Genomic DNA, 12,010 nt, shown 5'->3' on the forward strand with positions numbered 1-12,010 from the left:
AAAAAAAAAAAAAAAAATTGAATCATCTGTGTCTTTGGTCCAAATGAAAATGTCGCAAATTACAAGACAGAAAACCTGATTTGAAATGTGGTTTTTGTTCCACTTGCGAGCATTTTCCTCTGGGCACTTCCGTGTCATACATGGAACAGGATGGACACCAGGATGCAGCACTTTTGCTACATATTGGCCAGACTCACCTCTTGCACATCCCAGGCACAAAGCTCTTTCTTTGGGGAGACACTACAAATGATTGACTTCTCCTGTTCATCCATTGTAAAGCTATTTCCTGAGAGATAAGCCAAACCCGCTTCATATGCTAGAAGGAAACACAGAAGACTTGGCCAACAGATAAGGGATAATCTAAACCCAGTGAAGATAATTTTAAATATTTCTGTGTCCTCTTAGGAGGGTTTGGGTAGCAATATGGAGAAGATAGAAATTGGGCTCCAGAGTCAACCTAACGCAGGTTCCCACGGCAGACTGCCTATTTGGGAGATGTTAGCCAACTGGCTTTTCCTTTTTATCCTCAGTTTCCACAGATATAAAATGCATATTAAAATTTCTCCATTAGGCTGGGCGTGGTGGCTCACGCCTGTAATTCCAGCACTTTGGGAGGCAGAGGCTGGGGTGGATCACCTGAGGTCGGGTGTTAGAGACCAGCCAGACCAACGTGGAGAAACCCCATCTGTACTAAAAATACAAAATTAGCCTGGTGTGGTGGTGCAGGCCTATAATCCCAGCTACTTGAGAGGCTGAGGCAGGAGAATCGCTTGAACCCAGGAGGAGGAGGTTGCGGCGAGCCGAGATTGTGCCAGTGTACTCCAATGTGGGCAGCAAGAGTCAAACTCTGTCTCAAAACAAAACAAAACCAAACAAAAATCTCTCAGAGTTTAGTGAACTTTTCTGAGTTTTAAAAGAGTTATGACGTCCAGGTGCACTGGCTCACACCTATAACCCCAGCATTTTGGGAAGTGAGGCAGGCGGATCACTTGAGGTCAGGAGTTTAAGACCAGCCTGGTCAACATGGTGAAACCCCGTCTCTACTAAAAATACAAAAATTAGCTGGCATGGTGGCAGTTGCCTGGAATCCCAACTTCTTGGGAGGCTAATGCACAATGGTTGCTTGAACCCGGGAGGCGGAGGTTGCAGTGAGCCAAGATACTGCTGCTGCACTCTAGCCTGGTGACAAAATGAGGCTCCATCATAAAAAAAAGTGTTATCAGGATTAGGCCAGGCACAGTGGCTCATGCTTGGAAGGCCTAGGCGGGAGGATCGCTTGAGCTCAGGAGTTCCAGACCAGCCTGCGTAACAAAGGCAGACCTAAATCTCTACAAAAAATTAAAAAGCTATGACCAGATATGATGGCTTATGCCTGTAATCTCAGCATTTTGGGAGGCTAAGACAGGTGGATCGCTGAGGTCCGGAGTTCAAGACCAGCCTGGCCAATATGGCGAAACCCCATCTCTACCTAAAATACAAAAATTAGCTGGGCATGGAGGTGCACACCTGTAGTCCCAGCTACTCAGGAGGCTGAGGCAGGATAATTGCTTGAACCCAGGAGACAGAGGGTAGAATGAGCCAAGATCATGCCATTGTACTCTAGCCTAGAGGACAGAGCAAGACTCCAACTAAAATAAATAAATAAATGTTAGCTGGGTATGGTGGCACTCCCCTGTAGTCCCAGCCCCACAGGAAGCTGAGGCAAGAGGACCTCTTGAGACGAGGAGGTTATGGCTGCAGCAGTACAGCCTCTGTACTTATTTAGAGACAGGGCCCGGCTCTGTCACCCAGGCTAATTTTTTAAAATTTTGTATAGAGATGGGGGTCTCACTTTGTTACCCAGGCTGGTCTGGAACTCCTAGGCTTGAGCAATCTGCCTACCTTGGTCTCTCAGAGTTCTGGGATTACAGGCGTGAGCCACTGTGCTCAGCCAACACTCTTTTTTAAAGAGTTTCACATTAATATTTGTTTCTGATTTTTATTCTGGGAGGGATGGGAAGCCTTAGGAAAAGGGGGTAACAGGACCAGATTTTATGTTGTGAAAAAAGATCTCTCTAGTTTCTTCTTTCAGCAGAGACAGTGGGGACAAGAGAGGAAGCAGGGAGCTGTCATGTGGCTATCATGGCAGCCCAGTCTGATTCAATTCTAATTCCGTTTCCGTTCACTAAATGAGAACACACAACTTCACACAGCAAAAATCCAATAGAGTGGACTTCTGAAAACACGTTGCTCATGTTCCTCTAGGGCACCTGTCCCCATACCAGTGTTCTTAGTTATTTTGTAGGTAAAGTTATCCGGCTGTGCCAATGACAACCGAAGCTCCTTCCTTCTTTGGTGCAGGAACAATTGCTTCCACGTGAATGCACCCAGGTGTCGATCGGTGATGTTGCTGCAGTCCCATCTCTGCAGAGAGTGTGCCCTGGAAAGTCACAATCCCATCAGGCTGTGCTCAGTCAGTTCACCTCCTCAGAGGCCTGGTGACATCACAACCCCTTACTCACACTCACTTTCCTGTGTGCCTCTCACAACACAGCCACACAAGGGCCTCGGTACACAGCATGGGTACAGTCAGATGCTCTCCTCTCCCCTTCCCTCCTTACCCGTTCCCTTCCATGACTCACCTCCACAGGTAATTGCTGTCTGCAACCCTATTCCAATCCTATGGAGAGAAAGGAAGAGACAAGCAGGCAATCAGTTCCATCAGAGAGCAGAGGCAATGCTCTGCTGTTATGTGTTCTGGGAGCCCGACCCTCATAGTTACTCAGATGGGATTCCAGCTCGCAAAGCCCTCCCAGTGTGGAGAGATGAGGAAACGGGAACAGAGACCTATCACGGCTAAAACAGGCACGTGGTATTCCCATGAGTTCAGAGGAAGAAGTGCTGATTTCCTAGGGCTTGAAATGGGAGGCTTAAGGACGGTTTAATCACCGCAGCTCCTGGATGTCAGCTTGTCCTTCTTGTTTAACAGAACATGAGGCCCTCAGAGTGAAGGATGCTAACCCCACACCCTCCGTGTATCCTCCTGCTATTCTGCAGTGTAGTCAAACTGGTGGGAGAGGCAGCGGGCGTGGGGGGCAGTGGGAGATGGAGGGCCTTTACCTTGTTCACCTGGGAAACCTGCAGCAAGCTGAATACGTCCAGGAAAGAGAAGATCCGCTTCAAAGCTAAGTCAGGCAATCGGACCTCCATCTTCCACGCCGGAACCCCCACCCACTCTCCTTTCTCCTCTCCGGGTTGCTCTGAATTTAAAGGCCTGGCCAACGTCTGCAGCACTTGTAAAGGTTTTCACCTGTGCCCATCTGCGTGGCGGAAACAAGCTGCAGGTGTGCAGACTCCCGGGCTGACCTCCACCCCGGCCTCCCCCATGGGCCAGGTCCACACAGCTGGCGGCATCCCTCCCTCAACTCACTTGTTAGTTCATAGTTTAGAGGAGCTCAGCAGCACCTGCGCACTGTGACTGGCAGCACAGAACCTGGGGCAGCCCCAGGTGCAGATGAAGGTGTCAGGACCCTCTAGGAAATGTCACTGAATGCGCTCACTTGGATCAGGTCTGAGCATCTCTATGGCTCTATTTAAGTTCCAAACTCCCGGAATGGGAGACTGCTTGCCCGGTGTCTGCCTACGTTGGGACCTTGAATCTGGTGAGTGGGGCTCATCTCTCAGCGCCAGCACGGCCTCTGGGTTTCTACCTTCTCGCATTTAACTCTGCAGTGGAAGAGAAAGCACATGCCAAGCCGACTTCTCCACAGAGGTCAGTGTGAAGGGAGCAGGCCTTGTCTGGGATGGCTCTCCCAGCCGGTGGCCTTCCCTGGGGTGTGACGCTTTCCCACAGTTACGGATCTCCCAGGAGCCTGACAAGTCATCCTGGGATTCTTCTAAAGACTGTGGCATGGCCTGAGTGTTTGTGTCCTCCAAAATTCCAACGCTGAGATTGTACCCCTCAGTGTGATGGGAGGTGGGGGGCCTTGAGAGGAAAGTGGGTCAAAGGCGGGGTCCTCATGATGGGACCAGTGCCCTTATAAAAGAGACCCCGAGAGTGCTCTAGCTCTGTTTACGTCATGTGGGGACATGGAGAAGGTGGCGGCTGCAGCCCAGGAGAAGTCCTGCACCAGAACCTGACCATGCTGCCCGCTGGATCTTGGACTTCTCGCCTCCAAAATCGTGAGAAATAAACGTGTTGTGTGTAAGCCACCCAGTCTGTAGTACTTCACTGCAGCATAAGACGGGGGTCCCCCTGTGAGGCTGAGCGGCCAACCCTTCTTAAAACTGCCGCCTCCCGGCCGACACACCGGAGTGGTTGGCAGCAGTCCCATTTGTGACACAGCAGTAAGACAGAGGAAAGTAGAAATTGAAACGGTGAGGAAGTAAAAAGGAAAAGCAAAGAGCAAGAAGCACGTAGAGGGGGGCGTGGGGAAAGGCGGGACGAGGGGTGTGTGAAGAGAGACGAGTGAGAGAAATACAAGGGAAAGATTTCTATTCCATTAAAAGCAAATAATGCAGAGAGCCGGGGCGGCGGAAGGACACAGGAAGAGAGAAAGCTTGGAACAGACGCTATTCTAGAGGAACAGAGGTAATGCAATCATGTAGAGGACTGAGAAATAAAACACTCTAAAATATGACAAGGGAAGAGAAGAAGAAACAATAAGATAAAGGATATTTCAAAAGCATTTAAACACAAATATCATAAAATAACCATACAAATAGGAAAATATCACTGTAAATGGACTGTGAGAGAAGACAGAATAGGAATAAAATGGTAAAGAGGACAGATGAGAAAGAGGCAAATGTAAGGAACCGAAGCAAATTGCCCAATGAGTGAATGAAGGTGAAATAGAGGAACGGGAGGGTGTGTTGGGGGTGCTGGGGTGGGGTGCTACCAGAGAAGGGGCAGAGAAAGAAGCATTGTAACGATAGGTGAAGACAAATCTAAAGGCACAAGGGTTAACAGATGTAAAAAAATTGAGAGAGGTGAAATGGTAACTCCGTAGGAGTCTAAGCACAAGATAAGAAGCGGGTGAGAGAATGGCTGGGCATCATCTAGGAGAGTGTAGATTAAAGCAGGCAGCTGGGGAAACCTGAGGCGAGGGATGGGTAAGGAGAAGGGGCAGCCTGAGAGTAGGATGGACAGGGAGGGACTGCACAGCGAGGGAAGTGAAGGGGGTGAAGCAAGGGGAGAAGAAACAGCGAAGCTTCCATGGCGCCCCCTGCAGGCAAGGCCCCTCTAAACAGTTTACCCGGGCTCATCTATTTCACCTGGCAAAGGCTGGATGAGGTGAGTCCTATGACTGGCCACCTTGCAGGGTGCTCTGCGTTTTCTGAGATTCTGAATTCGTCTGGCATCCATTCATCACAGGGCCAACTGTATTCTCTATTTTAAATTTTCTGTGTTCTTGATGCTGTGGCATTTGTGATCTTGCTGAGTGGGGAGAGACTCCCCCTCCCAGTGCTAGCTGATAGCAAAGGATAGACAGCCTTTTGTTTTTGAGACAGAGTTTCACTCTTGTCCAGGCCGGAGTGCAATGGTGCCATATTGGCTCACAGCAACCTCCACTTTCCAAGTTCAAACGATTCTCCTGCCTCAGCCTCCCTAATGGCGGGGATTACAGGTGCCCACCACCATGCCCAGCTAATTATTTGTATTTTTAGTATAGATGGGGTTTCACTATGTTAGCCAGGTGGTCTCGAGCTCCTGACCTCAGGTGATCCACCCGCCTCAGCCTGCCAAAGTGCTGGGATTACAGGCATCAGCCACTGCACCTGCCCAAGTTTTAGAGCTCTTTATATGTTGGGGATACAGATCTGTAGGGTTTTGAGGGATCTGGGAGCTGATGGAAGAAAAAGAGGTGACCATGGGAGGCAGTTACACAGAGCAAACTGCACTGAGTGGGGCTTGGACAGGGCAGTATGAGAGGGAAGTTCCCCACAGCATGAGACCGTCTAGAGGCCTTGAAGGTGCAGGGGCCAGCATCCAGAAGGGGAGGGAGGAGAGCAGGGAACCCTTGGAGAGGAGCCGGGAGTGGGGACCTCTGTGTCTAGGCGATGCTGCTCAGCAGCAGGGCCGTGGGAGCAGATGGGAATCTCTGGGTGGGGGAGCTCTGAATGGCTGTAGCAGCCTGAGTTGTTGTAACCACAAGGCACTATCTTACCAAAGGGTAATAACAGCTGTCAGATGAGGTCTGCGGGGGAGGGGCAGGATGGGAGATGGCATGCAAAGCAGGCAGGCTCTAAATCACTAAAGCTCTGCTTGTTTGGGCCATTTTAAAAATAAATAGAAGGGTCAGGTGTGGTGGCTCACGCCTGTAATCTCAACACTTTGGGAAGCTGAGGTGGGCGGATCACAGAGTCAAGAGACGGACATCATCCTGGCCAACATGGTGAAACCCCGTCTCCACCAAAAATACAAATATTAGCTGGACATGGTGGTTCACGCCTGTAGTTCCAGCTACTTGGGAGGCTGAGGCAGGAGAACCACTGTCAAATCTGTAAACCATCCCCATGTTATCCTAATGCCATCCGTTAAGAGATGCCATCTGGTAGAGGTGCTCTCATAAAGGGAGTGGCCTTGTGTAATTCTCCGGGGTCTGGACTTAGCCTCCCCTCAGCAGTAGTGACTCACACAGGCCACGCCAGGACAGAGGCGGCGAGACGGTAAAGTTCAACACCCCTTCTCCAACCATGCCAGCTACGCGCCATCATCCTCCAGTGCCTTGCTGCGCCCTGGTGACCTCTTTATCACCTCACTGGTAGGGGATGGTAGCTAGTTCCGGCCGCATGGTGCCCACCAGCAGTGCTTCCTGTGACTGAGGAAGGAAGAAAATCAAGCCTGGAGTACTGAGCGCAGGTCAGAAGTGGGCGCCATGGCCACCTAAGAGCAGAGAGGTGGCCGCTACAGAGGTGCTAGAGTAACGCCAGGTTTATGATTTCTGTGGTTTCTCTAACTTTTCATTCCCAATTCATCTACTTTTTTTATAGATGCCTAACCCCCCTTTATTTCACACAGCTATGCAAATTGTGAGGCCAAGAATGACTGTAAACAATTAAGGTGTAATTCACATGAATAACCTCTCTTCCCCATGAAAATACTGTGTGTCACTTCACACTTGGTCTAACATACAAAATCCCCACCCTATCTGGCACAGATACACTCAACATGCAATATTAAGTACAGTTTCCATTTTATTTTTATTGGACTAATCTGTCTGCAGTCTTGAAGGACTCAGCTGCTTACATGGGCTTTGGTGAGGGTTGTGGGGCAACACCCACAGGTCTAAATCGGGGTGGGGGTGTTCGGTCCTTGTGGCCCTCACGAGATGGATTCCTGACTACTTTGCTGTGAATTACACAACTCACTCAGTAATGGAGCTTCACATACAGCTTGGGAAGCACATAGGCATCGAAGAAGCTCACTTCGGAAATGTCCCTGACTGCTGCGGCCCCCACTAGGTTTCCAGTGATGAATTGTGTGTGTGCGCGCGTGAGCAACATGGCTGTTTATTCACACAGGTGTGGGCAGGCTGAGTCCGAAGAGTCAACAAAAGGGGTGGGGTAGGAGTTGGTTTTATAGGTTGTGGGGAAGGCAGTGGAAAGTTATAGGTCTTACAGTTTAGGGTGGTTTTTTGCAAGCTGGGAGGGGGTCTGGAGTCACAAGGCTGGCAAGGTCTATTACAAAGTCCAATAGCCTTATCAATTGGGGCAGGAATAAGGAACAATAGAGAATGTCTCAAAGTTAAGTAGGCTCCACAGGGGTTGATCATTTCTTCCCCTTTTCATGGTCTTCCAGGTACTTCAGATTTTTCAGGAACTCATCTGGAGTGTCCGTGCAGGTCACAGAGGTTAACATGGCTTCCAATGACGAATTTGTTAATGGCCTTGTCCTCGGGCACTGGTCATGCAGTGAATAGGCTGCACGTGGCCGCGGCCCTTTTAGGCACGGCCCTTGTTCTTTCTTTGTCATCTTGGAGGCACAGACTGGACAGAGCTAATTCATATACTTAAACAAACTGTGCCCCAAATTATAATAGTCCCTTTATTAAGCCTTCTTCAAATTACCTTAATTTATATGTTACATCGTCATTATCCTGGAACCCTGACTGATATAAACCCCATGTGTGAGTTTTGTTATGATTAGAAATTCTCTGAAGATAATTCTCTGTCTTGGTTTCAGCCATCTCCGAAGCTGAGGGAGGTAGCTGTCTCCATCACCTTTCTCTAATGAATAGATTTCCCCTCAGTTTACCTACAAGGAATATTACTTTTCTGAGGGTCTCGGATCTTGTTCATTTCTTATCTCACCACCAATTTGGTGGAGGCCTGTATTCCATCATGTAGTCTTTGGAATTCTATGAAATAAGACATTAACTTGAGCATTTGTTGGATTTTTTTCATCCTCCAGTTGAGGGAGTTTCTATTCTATTCCAGCCACCTGGCCAGGATCTTTTAGTTTTGTTTTGTGTTTGTAGTTTTGAGCAATGCAGAGTGCTGTGCATGCTTTGCCCTGGGGCACCATGTTTCTGGAAAATGAAAGCCCAACAGCAGATCCATTTTACCCCCCCCTTTAACCTAAGTCATCTGGGAATTGCAGATCTTTGTGGGGTCCTACTTATTCCTGTTCCCTTTGGCAAGTGACATTCTTCGTACATGATTCTACACATTTCTCCCTCTGTCTCGTCTTCTACCTTGGTCTCCACTGCCCATGTATTACCGTATAGAATCTGTTATCTTATAATCAAGGAAACGGCTTAACCAGATCTCTTCAGCCATGTCGTATGGCCACTTTCATTCTTCTTTAATTTTCATTTTCTTCTGAGACAGGGTCTCACTCTGTTGCCCGGGCTGGAGTGCAATGGCCCAGTCACTGCTCACTGCAGCCTCAAACTCCTGGGCTCGAGGGATCCTCCCACCTCAGCCTCCCAAGTAGCAGGGACTACAGGCATGTGCCACCACTTCAGGCCACAACATCTAAATTTCACTAAAATAATCATTCTGGGCTTGCAAACAGAATTCTCTTTACTACATTACAGAAGATGATGCAAAGTCAATTTTGTTAGCTTCCGTATTACATATTCAAAGAATACATCACCACAATGCTGGATTCACGAATGTTTGGCACCTTAAGTACTATGCTTGCACTGTCACACATCACACAGGAGATAAAGCTGCCAATGGAAAAATAAGATCATCAGTGGAACAAAAGGAAAGTAGGTGTATCCATTGTTGATACTGAATTAGAACTTGACTAAGGTATCTGTATTCTTCAAAAATTAATTGGTCCTTTGTGCTCTTACATTTAGTTTTGAATAACTACATAAACCAGAGGAAGTTACACCGATTATTATATGCAGAAACAGCAATCCCAACCTGCTCTCAAATATTATTGCCAGAATTGTCAGTATCTGATTTGACAGATTATCTGGTTTAATGATGACTACAGAGGATTTTTTTTAAACAGTGATTGGCTCTGTCACCCAGGCTGGGGTGCAGTGGCGCCATGTCAGCTCAGTGCAACCTCCATCTCCTGGGTTCAAATGATCCTTTCAACTCAGCTCCACAAGTAGCTGGGACTACAGGTGCACGCCACCATGCCCAGCTAATTTTTAAAAATATTTCCTTGTCGAGATGGGGTCTCAGCATGTTGCCCAGGCTGGTCTCAAACTCCTGGACTCAAGCGATCTGCCTGCCTCAGCCTTCCAAAGTGCTGGGATTACAGCTGGAAGCCACTGTGCCCAGCCCTAGGATTTTTATTGTAAAATAGAATTCTGCTGTCTTTTGAGTATACCTCTCTACTCCAGTTGCATATCATAAAATCAGCCATGCTTCCCTACCCACTGTGTGATGAGGACATGGTGAGGGCATAGCTCTGTTGCCGATTCTCATTCTGTATTAATGAGGTGACACTTTTTTCTTTTCTTTTTTTTTTTTTTTTGAGTCAGGGTCTCACTATATTGCCCAGGCCGGAGTGCAGTGGCTAGTCACAGGCGGGATTTCACTACTGATCAGCATGGCAGTGTTGACCTGCTTTGTTTCTGACCTGGGCTGGTTCATGCCTCCTTAGGCAACCTGGTGGTCCCCCACTCCCAGGAGGTCACCATATTGATGCTGAATTTAGCACGGACACCCGATTGGCATAGCGCACTACAGCCCAGAACTCCTGGACTCAAGAGATCCTCCAGCCTCAGCCTCCCGAAGAGCTGGGACTATAGGCACGTACCACCGCGCCTGGCGAAGTGACACTTTTACCCCTCTCCACCAGGAGTCCAGAAACTGTAGGGTGGTACCCTTTGACCATCTCTACCTTGCACTAACTCAATTAAAGGTGGCACTTCTTCCTCTCCCCACAAAGCCCTGAAGACACTGATATAAAGTCCTGTTGACCATCTCCCCAGTGCATGAGGTGAGTGGAAATGGTACCCCAGGCCAGGTGTGGTGGCTCATGCCTGTACTCCCTGCACATTGAAAGGTCAGAGGCAGGTGGATTACCTTAGGTCAGGAGATCGAGACCAGCTGGCCAACATGGCAAAACCCCATCTCTACTAAAAATAAAAAGATTGGCTGAACCTGGGACTATATGCCTATAGTCCCAGCTACTTGGGAGGCTGAGGCAGGAGACTCACTTGAACCCAGGAGGTGGAGGTTGCAGTAAGCCGAGATTGTGCCACTGGCACTCCAGCCTGGGCAACAGTGTGAGACTTCATCTCAACAAACAAAACAAAACAAAACAAACAAAAAAACAACAACAAAAGTAAATGGTACCTCTTCCTCTGCCCACCAAGCACTGCAGAGATAATAGTTGAAAATGTCTGCAGATTTGTAAACCTATGAATTTAAAAAGTTAATTAAACCCAAACAGGTTAAACTCAAATAATTTCACACCAGACATATCCTAATCAAATTTCTGAGAATTAAAAACAAAGGAAATAACTTGTAGTCAGCCAGAACAAAATGACACATTATCTAGAGAGGTGCAAAGATTTGAATGACAATGGATTTCTCATCGAACATCATGGAAGCCAGAAGGAAGAGGCACAGCATTTTTCAAAAGCTAAAAGAAAAGAAGTTAAGATACCAATTAAAACAGAGTATCCCTGGTCAGCAGCAGAATGTTATAAACAAACAACAAAAAAGCACACAGAGTGTAGAAAGACCCCAAATAGCCAAAGCCATCTTGAGCAAGAAGAATATCACCACATTTTTTAGAGGCATCACATTACCAGATTTTAAAATACATCACAAAACTATAGTAATCAAAATGTCATGGTTCTTGTATTTTTATCCCCAGAGACAAACCATAAACAAACAAAAAAAACCCAGCATGGTATTGACATAAATACAGATACACTGTCCAGTGGAACGGGACAGAAAGCCCAGAAATAAACCCTCACATTTAAGGTCAATTTAATTTTTTTTTAAAAAAACAAAAATACCAAGAACATCCAATGGAGAAAGGACAGTTTCTTCAATAAACGGTATTGGCAATGAAAAAGGAAAACTGCAGGCCAATATTCCTGATCAACATAGATGCAAAAACCCTCATGAAAATTGTAGCAAACTGAATCAAACAGGAAATCAAAGAGTTAGTTCACCATGATCAAGTAGGTTTCATGCCTGGCAGCAAGGTTTGTTCAACACATGCAAGTCAATAAACATGATTCCCCACATACACAAAATTAAAAACGAAAAACCATATGATCATTTCAATAGACACAGAAAAAAACTTTCATTAAAATCCAACATCCCTTTGTGACAAAACCCCTCAAGAAACTAGGCATCGAAGGAGCATACCTCAAAATAGGAGCTATCAATGACAAATCCACAGGCAATGTCATAATGAAGGGGCAAAAACTGGAAGCATTCCCTTTGAGAGCTGGCACAAGACAAGGATGCCTACACTCACCACTCCTAGTCAACCTAGTACTGAAAGTCCTAGCTAGAGCAATCAGCCAACAGAAAGAAAGAAAGGGCATTCAAATATAAAAAGAGGAAGTAAAACTATCTCTCTTTGTAGACAATATGA

At 47.2% G+C, this 12,010-nt stretch overlaps 2 protein-coding genes across 2 annotated transcripts in view; both read right to left on the bottom strand.

Annotated features, from left to right (window-relative positions):
* LOC108293639 (F-box/WD repeat-containing protein 12-like) overlaps nt 1–3,297 on the bottom strand; it is a 30,863-nt gene extending 27,566 nt beyond the window's left edge. Inside the window, exons 1-4 of the mRNA XM_017515176.2 lie at nt 3,100–3,297; nt 2,622–2,659; nt 2,262–2,419; nt 198–316 (exon numbers count right to left, since the gene is read on the bottom strand). Of these exons, the coding sequence (XP_017370665.2) occupies nt 198–316; nt 2,262–2,419; nt 2,622–2,659; nt 3,100–3,189 (405 nt within the window). The 5' untranslated portion in view covers nt 3,190–3,297. The remainder of the gene's footprint in view (nt 1–197; nt 317–2,261; nt 2,420–2,621; nt 2,660–3,099) is intronic.
* A 5,691-nt stretch (nt 3,298–8,988) lies between these two features.
* The window catches only part of LOC108293725 (F-box/WD repeat-containing protein 12-like), a 27,820-nt gene continuing 24,798 nt past the window's right edge, over nt 8,989–12,010 (bottom strand). The window contains exon 12 of the mRNA XM_037736730.1: nt 8,989–9,155. Coding sequence (XP_037592658.1) covers nt 9,056–9,155 — 100 coding nt within the window. The 3' untranslated portion in view covers nt 8,989–9,055. The remainder of the gene's footprint in view (nt 9,156–12,010) is intronic.

The sequence above is a fragment of the Cebus imitator genome, unplaced genomic scaffold, assembly GCF_001604975.1.
Source record: "Cebus imitator isolate Cc_AM_T3 unplaced genomic scaffold, Cebus_imitator-1.0 Scaffold0, whole genome shotgun sequence".
Taxonomy (NCBI): domain Eukaryota; kingdom Metazoa; phylum Chordata; class Mammalia; order Primates; family Cebidae; genus Cebus; species Cebus imitator.